Source organism: Carettochelys insculpta, chromosome 6 (assembly GCF_033958435.1).
Source record: "Carettochelys insculpta isolate YL-2023 chromosome 6, ASM3395843v1, whole genome shotgun sequence".
NCBI lineage: Eukaryota > Metazoa > Chordata > Testudines > Carettochelyidae > Carettochelys > Carettochelys insculpta.
Genome location: NC_134142.1, coordinates 46038617 through 46059158, shown reverse-complemented (window position 1 = coordinate 46059158; position 20542 = coordinate 46038617). Strand labels below are relative to the sequence as shown.

General features: G+C 43.6%; 1 protein-coding gene across 1 annotated transcript in view; it reads right to left on the bottom strand.

The window, feature by feature from the left end:
* Positions 1-315: 315 nt before the first annotated feature.
* Positions 316-20542, bottom strand: part of SLC25A21 (solute carrier family 25 member 21) — a 344043-nt gene continuing 323816 nt past the window's right edge. The window contains exons 7-10 of the mRNA XM_074996831.1: positions 17329-17493; positions 5789-5970; positions 4890-4942; positions 316-1985 (exon numbers count right to left, since the gene is read on the bottom strand). Of these exons, the coding sequence (XP_074852932.1) occupies positions 1924-1985; positions 4890-4942; positions 5789-5970; positions 17329-17493 (462 nt within the window). The 3' untranslated portion in view covers positions 316-1923. The remainder of the gene's footprint in view (positions 1986-4889; positions 4943-5788; positions 5971-17328; positions 17494-20542) is intronic.

Here is a 20542-nt window from a genome sequence, read left to right as displayed (position 1 = left end):
AAAGAGACATTTTCTGTGTGCATGTCAGTACAAGAATACTCAAAAATGCTGAGAATGCGTTTATAGTCTAACATTTTTCCTTTCAGAATGCATTTTTAAAAAAAGCATCGCTGACACCAGACTTCACACCTGAGTTGTCATTTAAAAATTATTTAGACAGACAGTCTTGTAAGATTGCTCAAGAGAACATTTTGTACTTTATCTAGGAGGAAGAACATCTAATGTTATCCAGTATAAATAAAGTGTATGGTCAGGACATAAACACTTCCAGACTTTTCAAAATACAAAGGTAATTGTCAGCAAAACAGGACTAGATAAAGGTAACTGTTTATTGTGAAAAAAATACAACTCTTCTAGTATTTAAGCAGACAGCACTTGAACATCAAGAGGTTGGTGGTACATACAGTACCTGCAGTCAGACTTTGTCTTCAGTATGCAGGATAGAAGTTTAGTACCGTATAGCCTATTTCAAATGGTAGTTTAAAACAGAAAAAAAGGAGGAAAATATATCTGAAATAAAAGCTAAAGTTATACTGACTATCTGGGATAGCAAACATGTTTAATTTCATAACATACAGCATTTATATTTCAGAAAGAATTATGGTTATCTAATTAAGATGGCATATCAGCACAGAACATGATTTTGTAACCTCAGGAAGCTCATAGTGGGCACTCGGTGGTCATGAGGTGTTGAAAAATGTATTACAATCTAAAGAAAAGAAAAATCTTGCTCCCAAACTCTTCACACTGCTTTCTCTTCAAGGTCAAGTATTCTCTGGCAACTTCTTGCAACACATACACACATATGCACTCAAATAAATGATGCAGACTCATTGATATATATTTTTATTCTCCCTTTTACAACAAATGAAAGGATGTTGCTTATCATTTTTGTCCTGTATCTTTTTATTTGATTTTTTAAATCTGGAAATAAAAACACTATGTGAAACATTGGCCCCATTGAAATCAATGGGAATTTTGCCACTGGCTTCAGGTGGGTTGGGATTTCACCTCTGAAAATTTTTGTGCAGTTTTCAAATGTTTACTGCTGGGCAGCAGTCAATGGGACTACTCCTGTGAATAGCTACCGACCAAGTGGATTCACAATCTGGCCTTATATGTCCAAAATGGATTAAATGGTCTGGCTGGTTATGTACTTATTGTTTATTTCAGTCACTTCTATGGTTGCTGTACACTTTTTCGTGAGGACCGAATTTTGCTCATTGTTTTTCTATGACCCATTAGAAGTAAGGATAATATTCAGTGTATAACTGAGACTATGCAAAATGTTTGACAGTAGGATATTATTTGATGTACGGGGTCAATCCTGTCAGCTTTTTTCAAGCCTCACTACCACAGTGTTTTAGAAATGTATGATCAGACCCCGGATTTACTTCAGATTTGCAATGCATAGGCCAGGTCCTCAAGATGACAATAAATGAAGCCATAACAATTTACACCAGTGTAAGATCTGGCCCCCACATGATTAATGCACTTCTCTTGCTGAGTTCACCTATCGAGAAACTTCACCTGACTTTTTAACAATCACTAGTTAAAAAACTGATGCATTTAATGACATCATTTATTGCCCATTATGTTGAGTTTGTACTTGAGAAATTAGTTTGTTCCTGAGTTACCTTAAGCTTTTTTTCTTCATCACTAGGGCCCTGATCCAGCAAAATAAATAAACACATCAGCGCTAGCCTTAAAGCTACACCTGTGCCCAAGTGCTCTGCTGGGTCAGGGCCAAATGGTCTAATTTTACAAACTGGTGTGCGTCTTCAACTGTCATTCATATCAAAGAGAACTGTGGCATGAGTGCCTCTTATGTTCACTTTACTTATTTATGTCCTTCACATCACAATATGTTTTCTCAGGCACATAAGTTCAAACAGTACAATGATTTAGAAGCAGTACTTCTCATCACCAATTCTCCTGAAGCCAGTCATATGCATATTCATAAACCAAAAGCATCACTGCACCACCTAGAAAAGAGAACATTAACTTAAGTATAAAATTAGATCCTTTTAGTAGGATATATAGTGTCATTTCTCCTGTACTGACATTGTCAATTGAATGATCCTGAAACTGTATTAGCAAAACCTCTCTGGATTATACCAAATCAGCAGTCCTTAAACTATACAAAATTTACCTAGCATTGTGGGACAAAATTAATATGAAAAGATTACAGATTAAATCAGGACCACCTTTACTTTTGAATGTAATCTTCTTAAATGATTTTTCATACTTTGTTCTAAACATTTCCAGCACTTTAATTTTTTTAGCTGTGATATTGACCAAACTCTTGATTTTCAAAAAATATATGGCTATGGAAAGAACTGAATGAAAAGACAAATTCCTCACCAGAATTATGAAAATCCTTGCATGTAAGATTTGAAAAAGCTTATCAAATGGTCTGTTTGAAATTTGGGCTGGATGGTTTCACAGTCCCTTAAGTTTGGAAACCATGATATTGGAACTGAATCTGGTCTTCCCACGGTTAAAGCTCATTGTCAATCTTCAGGCAAAATTTGGGGTTGATGGATTGACACTGGTAGAATCAAAAGTGTGATTTATGCCTCCACTCTAATGCAATATGGAACTCTGTTCTGAGAAAAATTAAAATGTGATTCTAAATCAGGGCTATAAATAACATGCAAGCTAAATAAATAGAACTGACACAGTTTCTAACAAAGGGGATTTTCAGAAGATATATACCAGCCTCTGCATAGCATATGGAGAGGCTTATGCATTTGGGAAATTAGAAAGATAACGGACAGATTCTACCCAATACAAGTAAATGTAGCACAATCTCTATTATAATAATGGAGTCAGGCAGAAATCCTTTTCTTTTTTCCCTAATTTTGCCCTTTGGATGCACTAGCTTAATTAAAAAGCAAAACCTCTGCAAAAACAAATGAAAACATATTCTTCTGAACCGAGCTAACCTTTCTGTTCTCACTGGAGCAGCTCAGACAATCATGGACATAGAAATATCATGTGACTTATCCCAGCAAACCATGCACAGACTTGTAGCAAACTTTGAAGAGCAGCTTAATAAAGTTCATACATAGCCAGACAGAGGGGAAAAAATAAGAATTGCGAAAGGTATTCACAGACAGTCTGGCAAAGCCATACTCATTTGCAGACAGCATTGAACTCAAACCAGGCCTGATTTCAAGTGCTTAGATAGCTTGAGGTTTTTGTACAGTTCTCTTTCTCAGACTCTTTCTTTTCTCATTTAATTCAGGCAGCAAAATCTATATACGAGTCAAATGCATGGGCTTAAAATTAAGCAAATATTCAATTGATTTACTGGATGTGGGGCAGAGTGACCAGCACCTTCTGGGATCAAGTTTTTGATTATAAATTTATCTGTGTTGCCTGAGACAAGGAAAGTGGGGATCATCGTCCTCCTCGTCCCCCTGTGGGGGCATTAGGAAGGAGAAGGCTCTGTGCTCCCTGGCTGTGTTCCCTTTAATTTTTAACATCCATGGGTAGAAAAAAATTTATTATGTGCACCAAAGCATGCATGGATGTGCACTACCATGCTGCTGAAGCACTCAGCTTACGGGGAACCCTGCTCCCTGGACTCCATCTGGACTCCTTGTGCCCCAACCTTCCCTGAAACTGTACAAAGGCCAGACATGGATTAGTTCTTGGTGGGTGAGAATAATTTACAGGAACACACAATCATTTACAGGAACATTTCATACTTTTTCTAAAATGAGAAACACTAAACGTAGGCAGAACAGATACTGTTCACCGATGCAGATGTCTGTTGGCTTTTAAATCTGTGCAACTTTGGCTATTAAACCACTTACTCCGATTGGAAACACTTCTTGACTTGGGAACAAGATTCTGGTCTATTTGGGGTACCTGCACTCTCAGCCATGCAGTGCCCCCTTGGAATGACAAAACTTGAAAGGCCCCAACCCTTCTACCTTCTGTTCTGCTTCCCATTTTCCCTTATGGGCACTAAAGCAGAAAATAACCAAAGTACGGTGCACGTTGGCTCTGGTACAAAATGAGTCTGATTCATTCCCTGTGCTGGGCAGGTGCAGAACCATTATGCCAAGAGCAGGAGGCTCTTTGCACAAAAACTGTTCTCAGGAGGCTACTTACACCCATACTTTAAGGCACCTTTAAACTGCCAAGGAACATTAAGTAGCCTTAGGCTGTCTACACTAGGCAAGGTAAGTCGACTGCAGATACGCAATTCTACCTATGGCAATTGCACATATAGAATCGACATATCTGCACTTGGCTTCCCTGGCCATCCTTACGGAAGAAGGTGGATGAGAGAAACTCTTCCATCAACCTCCCTTACTCCTTTTGTCTCGCCAGAAGTACAGGTGTCCGCTGTGACTTCTGAGAGGTCCCTTTTGTACATCCCTACCAGACACACAAAATCGAACCCCAGATCGACCCTGAGTGGGTCGATCTTCCGGGCTAGTGTAGACACACCCTTAGTGTAACAGAATTAGGTCCAAAGGCTGAGGGACTGATTAGCTGTTCCTTGAAGTATATGATTAAAATTTCTTCAAAAGTGTGCCTGAAAAATACATGGACACATCTATTCACATATAAAATCCCCCCTTGCCTCTTGGTTTGTTCACATATCAGGCATCTGCATGCACTAGTAGGTGGCTGAGTACACAACATTCCAATTTAGACACGCAGAAGTCCTTTTCTGCAGGCAAATTTAGCTCAACACATCCACAAAATATTTTTTAATGAAAATAAATAAATCATTGAAAGATTAAGGGACAGATTTATGTGCAGACCTTCATTTATTTCATTGGATTTATTGGATCTTAAATTTAAATGGAAACAAGAAATAGGAACTAAGAATAAAGGAGAGCCAAAAATAATGGAGGCAAAATTACCTGGGCCAAGCCTCATGATCTTGGGAACCAACCCTTTGTACAAAGCCAGAAATCTGCAGCAGAAGGGAAACAAAAGTTTCAAACAACACTCTTTTTCTACAAAGAGAATGGAATTTTATCTTGTATTTGCTAAGATGCTGGCATAGCACTTAGAAGTAATTATTTGGAATGACACACGTTCAACGGCAGACGGTATCTGGCTTTTAACATTTTACAGCGGCAGATCAGATGAAGAGAAAAAGTTAATCAATGTTCAGTTACAAAAGCTATGTCATGATTTTAGTCAGTCAGAAACATGACTTTTATCAGTGAGATGGCTTTTATCGTCAGGACAAGTCTGTTAACCACAGCTGCATTACATGGATTAAATGACTACTATAACTGAATATCAAAGCTACAACTCATCGCTCACTTGAGAATTATTTAAAAATTTGGGGAAAGTTATTGCCAAAAGGTTCTGTCTTCTATTCACTCACTTCACCAATCTTTCTCAGTGTATAGCTGAACACAGAAACTGCAAATAGAGAGTCTAGCTGTAAAATAGTCTGTCACTCTATTGCTCTTTTGCATCTGCAAGGTGAAGAGTCAGTTTTATTGTTACCAAGCAAAATGTGGTGCCTGAAATTTATTAGGCATTTATTTGTGGGGGACATAAGTTTTAACAATATATAAGTAAATTTTGCAAATACTAAAACCAAAAGCCCTCCTGCTGTCATTGGAAAAGCTTTCTTTGTAAATTTAAAATAGATTTTTAAAATGTTACATTGCACTCTCTGGACACACAAGTGCAGGATGGTTTCATGTCCCCATCCAATCCAGCATACTACAACATGGTTTTATGGACCCAAATGAACTGAAACACAGAGGCCGGACACATAAATAAAATAATGATGTTTTACCCTTCTTCTTTATAGACTGTTGTGATAGTTTTAAAACAGGTTCTATACTTGATCTCGCCAGGAGCTGGCTGTGGCCCTTGAATCCTACTTTTTGCAACATCAAAAGGGATATTAATGATTGAGGCTATTGTCCCTGAGACAAGCCCAATTCCAAATTTTCTCAAAAACTCCAAAGTAGGATCCTAAAAAGAAAGAATGAAAGAAAGAATGAATGAAAAAGGAAACAGAAGCACCCAAATAGGTTAAATACCACAAAGTAATAAGCATTTAATCAGAAAACTTGCACAACATGACACACGCACATTATTCTAGCTGAACACATTAGGATTTCCTAGGCTGGAACTTGTTTTCTTGACAATCCTATTGGCTATGTTTTTACACATGGTCTAAATTGCTGAAGTACACATTTCCTCACACAGGATTTATAAACACAGTTCATAAAGAAAGACTGGTATGGCATATGGGGATGATTTGTATAATTGGGCTTCACAATGTACTTAGTATTACTGTATCAAAACAGGAGAAATCCAAGCACACTATTAGCTAATTGGCCAGAATATTTTACAAATGACAGCAACTTCCACCATGAAGCCTACTAAAATGCTCATTTGTGTGTTGGACCCCCAAATGTTAAATTAAATAAAGGCTAATCTCAGTCTGCTGCCATTCCCCTCCAGGTTTTTCACATTTATTTTCACGTGTAGCTGATCCACTGTACTGAGAAGTGCTAGCTTCCTGTTATTAACAATCCAACTCAGTGCAACGGCAAAACAGCCTTCAACATTCTGTGCATTATAAACAGCAGTAACTCGTCAAACTAATTGGCTGAAGAATTTACAACTCATTGTTTCTAAACTTTGCTGTTCTTTCCTGGTAAAAGACAGAGACAGATTATAAAGCAGACCTTAAAACTTTTTATTCTCTCCCTATTTGAATCTAGATGATCCAACTGTGCCTCATTAGATTCACTAGGTAAACCCTTCTAGGCTGGCATTAGCTGCGACATCAAAGAACTCAGTTTATTTGGAAGTAACATTTTCTTTAACAAAGTCTTAATTCCATTTCTGAGAACACTGCTGGTCACAGCGAACTCTGTCATAAAGAATTCCCTAGGTTGTCCATACAATTTTTATAACCCTGTTCTTCCATTCTGTGCCAATAGAACAAAAATCCTTGTATATGCACTGTGCCCATGCACTGTATTCTCCCACGGGTCACATCTTTCAAGAAGACACTCAAAATACAGCAAAATCAACCATAAAACAATATTGGATCATGACGACATACATTCAGCTCAATATTAAAAACGAAATAATGCTGTTACTCGTAGAGGTGTTTTTTGACTCACACACATTCCTGAGGAAAAGAGTTCTAAAAAGAAGACACACAGTAGCCTTACATCTGTTACCGAACACAGGAACAAATCAATTCGTTTTCCTTTTTCAGATTTCTAGCAAGGAAAATTAGTTAAAACATCATAATATTCCTCGGACTTCCATGCAGGTGTGTTGTAAATTTAAAGAGAGATTTTTAAATCAACAGGGTGCTCGTATATAGTTATAGGAAAAGTAACCCTATAATTTCACAAGAGAGGCCATTTACTTGGATAATCTCTTTTAAACTAAGAGTAAACCAGCTTTTGTTATAGTTAACCATTTAAAAAAGTTCTCACCAGAATGTGCAGCAGCAAATTATTGACTAGACTATCTATACAAACCCAAGATGTGTGTGGAGACAATTACAATTAAGGCTTGGGACTCCTGTAACATTTCAGGTTTTACAAAGCTTCTAAAACCCAACCATAACCAGATGGTGACAAGTGGCACACTATTTTACAGCCGGAATACCAATCTGAAACTGCCTTTGGAGAGGTAAGCTCTTTGGGATACTGTCATTCACTATAGTTGTGTCTACACGTGAGCGCCCTTTCAAAAGGGCAAAAATCGAAGTTTGGCAGTCGAAATAGCGGCCGTCGAAAGGGAGCACCCGCCGCCATTTTTCAGATCGGCACTTTGATCCGCTCTTTCGAAGTGCCGTAGAGGTCTTTCGAAGAGAGCGTCCACACGGCTCCAAGCCCTCTTTCGAAAGAAGGGAGGCAGGAAACACCACGGACGGGTTCCCATGGCCGGCAAGTCCTTCCGGGGGCCGCAGCCAGCTGCCTCCTTTAAGGGGCCCCTCCCTCTGCCTTCCCCTCCACACAAGCCGAGTGCTGCCCAGCCTTGCCCAGCCCAGCAGAGCCCACTCGTGCCCACCATGGAGGCCCAGCAACAGCTCCTGCAAGAGGACGCCCTCATCATGGACGCCCTGCTGGCAGTGCTGTGCACCATCGCCACAGGTGCACCCGATCTCATTGGGTGGCTTGGCAGTCCCCCAGGGGCTGTGGGGCTACCCCCCCAGGGCATCACCAGGTGCCCCAACGCCTCTGGACCCACCACAGCAGCACCGACTGGTGGGAGCGTGTGGTGCTAGGGGAGTGGGGCGAGGAAAGGTGGCTGTGGAACTTCCACATGTCGAGGCAGACCTTTGACGAGATCTGCCACTGGCTCACCCCACACTTGGGCACCATGACACCTGCATGCAGCCAGCCCTCATCCTGGAGAAATGGGTCGCGATTGCCATATGGAAGCTGGTCACCCCGGACTCCTACCGCTCCATGGAACAGCAGTTTGGGGTGGGCAAGGCCACCATAGGGGCTGTACTTATGGAGGTAAGGTGGGGACACATGGGTGCGGGGGCTGGGGCAAGGGGAACCCTCTGCCACAAGTGGCCAGATAGGGCAGGGGCTGGATGGGTGAGGGGCAAGGGGCCGGATGGGGCAGGGGCTGGATGGGAGGGAGGCAGAAGGGGCCCAAGACAGGGGGAGACGGCTGCCACACCCGCACTAGAGCATGTGTCCCCATTCCCCACCTGCAGGTCATCAGGGCCATCAACGCGATGCTGCTCCATAGGGTCGTCCGCCTGGGGGATCTGGACAACACCATCACCAGCTTCCAGGACCTGGACTTCCCGAACTGCATGATACTTTGGATGGCACTCACATCCCCATCCATGCCCTGCCACACAGTGCCAGCCAGTACATCAACCAAAAGGGTTACTGTTCGGGGGTGCTCCAGGCCCTGGTGGATGCGAGGAGCCGGTTCACCAACCTCTATGTGGGTTGGGCTGGCTGCACCCACGATGCCTGGGTCTTCTGGAACTCTGACCTCTGTCATGGCATGGGGGCCAGCACCTTCGTCCCCCCAGCAGGAGATCCTGGTGGCAGAGGACGTCACCATGCCACTGTGCATGGTGGGAGATGCAGCGTACCCCCTGCAACCGTGGCTCATGAGGCCGTACATGGGACACCTCGACCCCATCTGGGAGGCATTCAATGAGTGCCTCAACCATGCCCGCAACAGGATGGAGCAGGCCTTCGGGCACCTGTTGCGTCCTCCACAACATCGTGGAGGAAAAGCGGGATGCCTACGGGAGGGAACCTCCGGCCGGCACCATCTGTGAGCAGCTGGGCACCACCCCCATCCGCCAGGCCCACTGGGACAGCCACTGCATCTGGGAGTCCCTCAGGCAAGGCTTTGCCGACAGCCACCTCTGAGCCGCGTGCACACACACGTCCGCCACCCTCCCATCCCCGCCACCCCCACTCCCACCAGCACCACACCCCCACATCCACCACCCACCATCCCCCTGAGGAGCACAGCACAGAGTGGTGAACAATACAAAAATGTTTATATAACTATTTTTGTTGGTAACTATGTACAGGGGGGAACCTAACTCAGAGGGGGGTGAGGCATTTATTCCAGGGCAGGGGTGGTGGGCCATGAGCCCCGTTGGCCCCTGGAACCCCTGCCTCCCCGGGTGTGGGGCCCCTGGTGGGGAGGGGAGGGTGTGGGTAGCACCAGCAGTTGTTGCCAGCGAGTGGGCCTGATGGGGGCAGAGGGTGTGGGCTCAGTGGGAGTGGGGAGGGCAGGCTCAGTGGAGGCGGGGGGCAGGACCAGCAGGGGGAGCCGCTGTGGGGGCCAAGGGGCGGGCAACACTGGCCGTATAGTCCCGGATGGCATGGCCAATGCCCTCCAGGGTGGACAGTCGCCTGTCCCAGGCTGTCCTCCTGCACTCCATGTCGGTCTGGGTGAGCTGCAGGTGTTGCTCAGCCACCTCAGCCTGGCGCTGGCTGGCTGGGTCCTCCTCGGCCTGGCAGGGGGCCCTCTGGCCATGGCCCTGAGGGCGCGCTGCCTGGGGTGGCGTCTGGACACCTCCGAGGGCTGCGGGAGGGCTCTCAGGGACGAGGGACGGTGCAGGGCTCTCCCAGCCCACGGATGGTGCAGCTGTGTGGAGACAAGGAGGAGAGCACGTCAGTAATGTGCCCCGGACGGAGGGGACCAGGCTGTGGCCCACCCGTCCGAGCCCACCCCATGGGGCCTCCACCCCCCCCAAAAGGACACTGACCCCCCAGGGGCACTGACCCACCCCCCACAGGCTGGGCATCCCACCCTGGGGGTGCATCCAGGGGTCTCTCCTGCAGGTGGCCGTTCCCAGCCTGCAGTGGGCAGGCCCCAGGTGCTGTCCGGCACTGACCGGCTGCCACCCCTGTGCGGCTTGCAGCGCTGCCCACTGAGGGTGGGTGCTGGGCGTCACTGGTGGGCCACCACAGGGTACCGCATCCCATATGGGGGGTGGCCTGTGTGTGGCCCGGGACCACCGGTCCTGTGTGCGGGAGACTAGCCATTGCGTTGCCCCCGCCCCATGGAGCAGGTTTGTGCCCCTCCCTGTATGTACCGGAGGGTCTCTCAGTGAAGTCCTGGGATTTCTGGCTCCCGGTCGCCTGGCTGGAGGAGGGGGAGGGTATGACTGTGGTGAGCTCCTCCTCCTCCCTCAACCACTCGGTGGTCCCCTCGCCATCCTGGATCTCCGGTCCAGGCTCCTCCTTCTCCTCTGGCTGCAGCTCCTCACCAGAGCTGTCCAGGAACGCTGGGGGTGGGGAGCTCTCCTGGGGCTCCAGGATGCCCCGGAGCTCGCTGTAGAAGGGGCACATCACTGGAGCTGCCCCAGAGCGTCTGGCTTTGTCCCTGGCCCGGGCATAGCCCTGGTGCAGCTCTTTTACCTTGGAGCATACCTGCTTTGCAGGACTTTTTTTTTCCTCCCCATGGGAGCCCTGCGGGGACTCAGAGGGAGGGCGTGGGGCTCGCGGGGGGGGGTTGCTGCTGGCCATGCTGGTGCTGGAGCTTGCAGCTGGACCATGTGCACAGGCTGCTCCTAGCACGCTCTCAGCTTCCTGCCACGGGTTTCCCACGTGCGTGCAGCTTTAAGGCAGCCGAATGCAGGGACCATAGAGTCCCAGTGCTGCCGGCCAGAGCAGCCCCGCGCTCCAGCTGACCGATGCCATGGCAGAGCTGTATTTCGAAAGAGCGGACTGTGGAGCGTCTACACCTGCTTTTTTGATTTAGTATTTCGAAAGGGAGCAATCTTCCTGATACGCGATCAAGGTTCGGATTTCGAAGTCTGCACCCCCAGTTCTTTTGATTTTCTTTCGAAAGACAGGTTTACACATGTGGACTCTCGTCCTGCTCTTTCGAAAAAGGGCCACTTATTTCGAATTTTTGTGCACGTGTAGACACAGCTTATATGTATCCATTGCACCTAGTACAGTGTATGGCTGTTCCAGGTACTACTGCAACACAAATGTTAAGCAATAATTATTAAATGCTAAATGCTGAACCTGGGGCCAACTTCATTCGTGTCGTGTCCTGGCAGGCCTGCTCTTTTTGAAATGTTGTGCATTCTCATGTGTATTGGGGTGCTTTGAATTTCTGAGTTATATGCTTTGGGATGTTATGATGTACCAGAGTATAAAAACAATGCTAATCTTACTGAAATATGACACTTTGATTCCAAAATAAGAGAACTCCTTGACTGAGATGATCTAAGGTACTGAGGAAGGCATCTAAATCAAAATGCAGCACTTCTGGATGTAAACACAGAAGCATCCACAAGTACTGTTCACACCACTCTTCACTTGGCTAGCAGACTCTGTCCCATCCTGGGGGACTGTGATGGGGTTCAACTCATCACTGTGGTGCGTCCTGTTGGATGTCCTGGGGATTAGCTCTGTTTGCCAGTGCACCATTTTCTGGTGGTGCTTTCTTGCCATGACTTTTGCTTCTGGACCCATGTCACTCCAAGGAAAGCGGCATCCTCTTCAGGACATTGCCTTCCAGCTGTGCCTCATTCTGTGCTCCACCCGTTCAGGAGGATCTGCAGCCTGCTGTTCAGTCTCTCTTTTGGTGGGGTGGGGATGACCCAGGCCTGCCCACTACTCTGGATCATGGCACAGGGGCATGCAGATGGTCTCTGCTTGCAATGCCCCCTTCCAATTCTTCCCTCAGTAGATTTCCCTAGGCCACTTCCCTGCAACCCAAGCATTCTTTTTGCCCTAGCCTCAGGGCCTCAGCAAATATGTGCAGCCTGCCAGGAGCTGTCTTTTGTTCCCCAGGGCTCTGCCTGCAGCAGTGCTCTGTCCAGGGTGCTTGTTACCTTCAGCCTGCCTCCCTCCTCAAGCTCCAGGGAGTAACTGAAGTTGCTTCATAGCCCTTCTTAAATGGGCCAGCCCAGCCCTGACTGGGTGCTCTTCTAAGCCCTTCTGTGATTGGCTTCCTCTTGCAGACTCATTAGGGCTCTGTTAACCTCCTTAGAGCCCAGGGTGAGGCAGAGACCCTATCATAGGGACAAAGACATGGACTCAATCATTCATCCCTGCAGTACAGCAAAGCAATATACAGTAAACTCTTTCATAACTGGCAGCCCTGGGACTGGGAGGTTGCCAGATATTCATATATCCTGGAGAACAGAGACGGATACCTACCAATGCATAACGCTAAAGAAAAACAAGAATAGAAATTATGAAACAAACAAAAATGAATGCAGAGTACTTTATTTACCAACAGCAGTAGTATCGTACACAGTGAACTTACACTGTATTTGCTGTATTTATATGTATTTACTTTCACTATACTGTACTTATGGCAAATGTAACTAAATTTTGCTTATGGTTAAAATGCTGGTTACTTGAGAGTTCTGGATGACAGAATACCAGATATGTAAGAATTTACCATAGCTGCTCAAAAGCCATTATGTTTAGGAAACTCCAGCTCACACAGAATACGTCAGAGTGTCTTTTCAGCAACCCAGACTACTGTGCATACACTAGACCTGTCCTCTGCTCTCCATACTGGCCTTCCACAGAATTTTGAATCTAGTTCAATGTCTCCATTCTTATCTTTAAAGTGCTCCTTGATCTGGGGAATCTAAAAGCTCCTGGATGAAAACCATGGTCAACAGCTACGCTCCTCAGGCACAGTGGAATCTTCAGCAACGTGTGCAGACAAAAGAATTTTCTCTGGGGGCAGTCCTTCCCTGTGGAACGAACCTCCTCAGAACTCAGGCTCATCACAAACTTCACGTCTTTCTGCTTCGAGTGCAAAGCACATTTGTTTGACCTTGCCTTCTCTAATACAAACACATGGCAACAGGTATATTTACATTACAGAAAACACCCCTGCGCTATCAAAACAAGACGCTCCCCTGCACACACTTCTCCCTCTGGGAAGATGAGGAGAGAACAAATGTCACGTGACAGATGTGCAATCACATTGCTTCATGCACTATTGGCCGGGGCTCGGATACCACAAAGTGATGGGCAGGGTATAAGAACCTACACAGGACAGAACAGAATAGAAGTGGGAGCCTTTTCTGTGGCACAGCAAATGACCTCATCAACTCCCACATCCGGGTGCAAACACCCCTTTAGCAAGTGGCACTGCCTACATCTGTAGCAGCTAGACAGATTAATGTGTGCCCAGAAATGATTTTTTTGGTGGCCGCTCTTTAGGACTGACTCTGAGAATGTTAGGAATGGGGTGTTAACATGACAGCCTGTCACTTAGAGGTGGTAGTGAGAAACAAACATTGCAAAATTAATATTTAACGACAAATCTGTGATAAAAATAACAAAGGGAAAGCTAGTCCAAAGCTGTGAAATGCATAGCAAAAACCAACTGCTATAAAATCAAGGTGAAATAAATTATGGACCAATTAAATTGTTAGTTCAGATTCATAGAAGCTAATACTATGTGGTTTATACATTAGTGGCAAATCGAACTAGTCTGGCTTATTCTATGTTTAGTAAACAGAGCAGGAGGTTGATTGTAAATGGTGTATTTAGCAAAGCAGACTGAACATATGAAAAATTACTTGCTTTGAAGACTTGCAATCCACACATGTCATTTATATCATTCAGGCACTCAACACTAGAGGTTTATTGTTTTTGGCAAAATAAAGCTGCAAACATCCTTAATTGGCATGCAAATTAAATGCATAGTTTAACACTGTTGAAAGCTAAAAGGCTCATATGGACATTTTGATACATTTTTCCACTTATGTTACAGCTGGTAAGCAGCAGATATAAAGAGCTAGAGTTATTTAAAAAGTGTGCCACTTATTTATTTTGTTTTTATATGCTTGTTAGCATTACAAGACTTGAGTTTTTCTTCTTGGGAATTATATAAAATGAAAAAAAACGGTATTTGCAATGCAAAACTTGAGAATAATAGAGAAGTTGAATCAGTCTAATCTTTTCAGCTCCAACTGTGAACCAGCTTGTTTTATCAAGCCCAAGTCAGACATCTGATAATTGTTGGCATCTATATGCTTTCCCACTGATGAAAAGGATTAGATTACAGATTACAAAGAATTATTCTTCCTGTTCGCCGAGTGCAGAAGTAGGGTTCTGTATTCACAAACGCGTAAGACAGAATGCTTGACTATTAGATCAAGATCTGGCATTTAAGGCCTGGTCCAACTCCCATTAAAAGCTCTGGAAAGATTCTCACTGACCTAAATGAGACCTGGATGAGACCTGTTGTGGTCAGGCCCTGTGGAAACTTCTCTACACAACTGCAATTAACGCTGGCTAATCCTGTAATTAGTTACACCCTTGAAAATGTCAATCTTCTGATTGTGCTGCACTTGTACACTGAAGACAACTGGGAGGATCAGCAATGGGCACCTACACTAGAGAGTGGGAGCATGAGTGGCCTTCCTTCACTTCAGTGACCCGCAAGACTAAAATCAGTCACGTGAACTAACCATGACCCCAAGAATAGGATTAAATACATTAAATATGAATATTTCAAAACAAGTAGAAATGCCTTGCTCATTTAACTACTAACAGAACTGTCATAATCTTCAAATCATAATAATAATAATAATAATAAAAGAAACATTTACACTTATTTTACAATATCAAATCCCTGCCCGGCGTCTTCCCTGCCCTCTCTGCCAAGCATGCCCTGTCTCTGCTCCTCTCCCTCCCAAACTTACCTCCCTTACATCTTATGTTTGATTTTAAATCCATGTTTCCAGATCTGAAGAATCCTTTGCAGCTCACAAAATCCATATAACCTCTGAACTTTCCTCTTCTTCATAATACAGTAACTGCTTTTCATGGCATTTTATTTTACTCTGTAAAGTTGGTAAATAGTTCTTAGGCCAAACTTTATGACTATTCCCTGACTACCACGCAGGAGCTCTTAATTATTTACCTAGAAGGTATGCCTGAGCCTCCATGTTCTTAAGAAATAACAAGCAGTCCTGTAGCACCTTAGAGACTAACAAATGTATTAGCAGGCAAGATGCACTTCTTCAGGTGAAACAGTGTAGAAAAACAGAATGCAGGGTTAACATAGTGGGGGATGGTGGAGGACGAAAAAGGTTACCTGTTGCTTTCACACATCCCCCTGCCATATTTCCATCCCATTTTTCATCTGAAGAAGTGAGTCTTAACCATGAAAGCTGATAACCTAATACATTTGTTAGACTCTAAGGTGCTCCAGGACTGTTTGTTATTTGTGAAGCTACAGACTAGGACAGGTATCCCTCTGAGACTTTTTATCATGTTCTTAAGAGCATCTCACTTTTCCTATTTTGAAATTTATTATACTATAGAAACACGTAACCTTGTGAAAGGTGAAAAAATATACATAGAACATTCACTAGCCACACAGAAATTTTCAATCTTCTTGGCAAGGGAAATACTAACTTCTAAATTACTGTTAAGGTATGCATTTGCTTAGAGCTTTGTGAACACCTTCTGAATATGTATTGTTAAGAGTATGCTTAAACATACACAGAAAAACATGTAGAAACTTGAGTGTCATTTGCTATTGAACAATGCAACTTATGGTAAGAATTTGTAAATAAGTAAATTGATCTTTTCCTCATTTATATTAGGCTGCCAACAAAAACACCAAACTATTTAAAAGTGCAGAGCAATGGTGTGTTGCTGTATATGGGAATCGAAATGGGCACCTTTTGATTTAAATTACAGTTTCTTATATGTATATCACCAGATATTACATATGTGGTTGTTTAAATTGTCATCATACCTGTAGTTTCACATTAGTGAAAACAGTTCATAAAGTACACTCCTGAAACCATTAATAAACCATTAGTTGTTGCTCATACAATTCTTGAGGAAGTTGCTGGTACAATCATTCTTTCCATTAGTGGATTTCCCCTCTGTTATAGAATACAGAAGCCTGTAAACCTGTCTTTATAAACTTGTTTTATGTGCGTTTGCAGCTACAACATCTTTCTGTTAAATTTGGTCATCTTGGTGAAATTCACACTAGATGCAGATAACAAGATCTACACACAGCTTAAAGTCTCATTTAAATACCATTGTGAATCTGGCCGTCTCTTTATGGATGACTTGATCTTTTTATCCTTGAGCACTAGGTTGATCTGTGTCTGGAAGTGTACAGTTGTGTCCAGTGCACAGCTAGCCAACACAATCTTCTGCAGCTTCTGCTTCACAGAAAGATGAGCACTTGAAGTCTGTAACCACTGCTAATTCCAAAAGACTTAACTTGTTCAATGGACTTCATTTAAAAATATAATCCTGGAAGCTTACCAGCTCCATCTAAATGATCCCAGTTAAACCCACTACAGCATGCTACTGCTTGGATAGGCAACAATGTAGTTAGTTTTCTCTTAATACTTTGTCTCCCTGTGCATTTCATGCTGAAAGTAGTTGTCCTACAGAATTTAATTTTTACCCTTCTGAGCCATTTTAGATGTTTCCTTATGTATCTTTAATATTTATTGACTACTACAAAAAAGCACTCAGCTCAAGATTTTCAAACTAAGGTGCCTGTAAATATAAATGTAATTTACTCCCATTTTCTAGCATCTGTATTCTGCCAGAAAGGTGCAAAATGGCCTCAGTGGAAATAAGAATCCAGGCCAAGCATCTTGCTTGTAGCTTGCTTTGCTTAAAAAGGGAAGATTCCATAATCCTTGTTTTCCTACAGAAAATAATTTTGCTATAAACCTTTGCAGAACTTCCAAAACAATAACAACAAAAGATGACTACACCAATATGCACCTTTGATAAGACCACAGATTTGCAAGGAAAGGTGGAATAGAATGTCACTTAAATTGCCATATATAGGATGATCTTCTTGTCTTTTATACAGCACAGCACTTACCTCATTGACTGGAATAGTGTTTCTGACATTGAAATAGAATCCAAAGTAAACCATGTTAAAAACACCATGGCGGCCCAATGTTGCAGTGAGGCCTTTGTTGAGCCCACGGAATCCCAGGCCATCAGTTGTAATAATTTGACGGGCTTGGACAAAGGTTGATGGTTGCTGCGCAGGAAAAACAAAAGAAAGAATAGAAGAGCTTTACACAGTAAAGGTAGCAAATTATCCACCAGGATTATTTCAAACCAAACAGCTATCACCGTGTTGCCAACACTTGTGATTTTATCACAAGTCTCAAGATACTTGAGGGGTTTTCCTAAAGCCCCAGTGCCTGGAATCTTGTGGTTATGGAAGAATCACAACTTTCAGTAAAAAATGTTTCTAACCCTCATGGTTTCAGAGAAAAACTTGAAAACGTGACCCAAACATATCCTAAAGGGCTCCAGAACCAGAAGGGGAAGGAAAAGAACCCCATGTTCTTATGATTCTTACCATTCTCATGATTTTGTGGTGTGCAACTCATTATTTTTGAATGTATGGGGCAGGTAATACTGATAGCAGCAGCCACACTGTGTTGCTAAGGTTGTAATAGATGAAAAGCCACATACAAAGTATATTCAAAAATGCCCCAGTATGGATTTAACAACCTAATGCTAGGCACACAGTTTTTTATAAGTATATTGAAATTAGTGATTATAGAGATCTAATTAAAATTGTTCTCCATTTTCCTGCTTACGTGTCTTAATGGAAATCATGGTTTGCCTTGCTAATGAAATATTTTACTTTAATGGGAGCTGTTAGATTTTGAAAATGAGGCCACATGTTTAAATTCCATAATGTGGACTTAGGATCCTCACTTAAGACATCCTGAAAATCCTAGTCACAAGGGACAGAAACTCTCTTACTTCAGGGTATAAGAGGACCACTAACTAATAGACACTAATTTCAAATTGCACAAACTGTTTCGAGCTACCTTACTTTGACTCGGATACCATCCAAATCTCACTGAGGTTCAAAATAAGGGGCTATTGTGAGGTTTCTGCTACCCCTCTCACAACGAGGGGTAGCAGAAATGGAGTACCACACTTGAAATAGCGCTGCTATTTTGAGCATGATGGTTAGCCTACGAAGAAATTTTCTCTATCTGCAGGTTATTATCTAATTGTCTATTACAAAGATTCTAGCACCTTTTTTTGAGGTATCTGCTATGGGCTCCATTTGACAGGAGGCCATTAGAATACATGCTTATTTGATGCCATATGCCTTTGTTTCTTAATGTACTGCGCTAGATTTGTACGTTTCTGTGATAGGTTAACACTAACATTTTAACTCTTTTTTTTAAAAATCCCAAGTATAAAAAGGTCATTTAAAAAGCCTGTTTGCTGGCTTGTCCTCATTTTTCCTAAAACATAATGCCACCTTCATATAACCAAATATTTAATTAGAAAGGCAAAACATCACTTCCGTTAGGGTGCTTAAGTAGGAAAATGTAGAACAATTTTGACTAGAACTCTGTAAACACTGACAATTTCAATATACTTATTTGTTTATTAGGCTTCCATTTGAAAATATCACCCTGGCAGATCAACATCACCAGCCAAATGATCCCAATTATATCCAACACAACAGGTTACTGCTTATTTAGGTTACAGCCAAATTTTGTTTTCTTTTATTATTTAGGTTCATTTGTCTGTTTATATTTAGTAACTAATATTGATCTACTGATACTCTGCTAGCCATCTCTGTAAAAATTAAAAACAACACAAACTCTATTTTATCAGTAAGATTTTTTTTTGTAGTTACATGCAAAGATTTCAAGGCTGTTCACTACAGATGTGCATCTACATACTGAATACAGACCTCCTAGGGTGGAATTTGGCCAGGGTACGAGGGTTAATATCTTTGCTCTTGGAAAAATGAAGCCTGGATCTCTAAAGGGAACCAGCTGTCATGAGTTCACTTGCAAGCCAGCTTTGACAATGCAGTGCCCACTGGTATTAAACTGGATTATTGATTTACTAATGATTCGGATGGGGAGGTGGTGGGCCGTGTTCTCTGTATTTTGAATAAATAGAATAATAGAACAGAACAAATGGAATAAATTTTGTTACGTGCACCAAGGCATGTGCAGATGTGCACCACCAATGGAAATACAGGCTGCCTGCTGTGGATGGCTCTGGGTGCACTGCTAACCAGCTGGGCGGCACCTGAACCTCTCCTGACCGCCTGCACAAGAACTCAACTGAGAGAGAACAATGGGGGTGGGGGATGGGACCGAGGTGTTTGGAGTGTGTGTTGGGGGGAGCTCAGGGCTGTGGGGATGAGGACTCTGGCTGGAGGTGCAGACTCTGGGGTAGGACTGGGAATAAGGGTTTGGGCTGTGGGAAGGCGCCCAGTGGTGGGGCAGAGGGTTGTCATGCAGGGGTGAAGGCTGTGGGATTTGGAATGGGCTTGGAGATGAGGGGTTTTGGGTACAGGCTCCTGCAGAAGAGATGGCTCCCCCACAGACCTCTTGCTGCAGCAGTCCTGGCCAGGTGAGAGGCACCTGTCTGCCAGCTGTGGCAGCTCTGGTGAGGTGGGTTGGGCTGGGCTGAAGGAGGAGCTACTCTTTCCTGGCTACGGCAGCTTCGTGCTACTCCAGCTGGCAAGAGGAGAACTTTGAGAGGGTGTCTCTCCCCTGGCCATGGCAGCTCCAGATGCAACACTGCCAGAGTCTCTGCATGGGGCTTATTAGACATGTGTGCGGCCATGCAGCTTAGAGGGACCCTGATGTCAGCTACTGAATACCTAATGCCAGTTTCAGCAGCAGATGGTTTCCCAGAGCTGACCTTGGTTAGCTTTTGAAATCTGAAAAGATCCAGTGTGGTACACTTGCTAACTTCTGGCCGCTAATAAATAACCACTGTAGTGATTCTATGTGGGGTGTCCCGTGATGTCAGAGTGTCTGTGTTAAATCTGTGGTTCTCTCTCTTTAAATCAATGGACTCGAGAAAGACGGTCAGGTCTCACAGAATGCCACACTGGTCAGCACCCTGTTGGTGTGCATTCCCTATTGTTCCTTGATACAGGATGTAGTTCTTATTTAAATTTAACAGCAAACTTAATAGGTAAATTGCATTACGTTGTATCATGTGGCATGAATTACACAAAGTGATAAGCACAGACACCTTAATCCATTGAGAAAAAACATGGCATCCTTGCAGAATAAGTACAT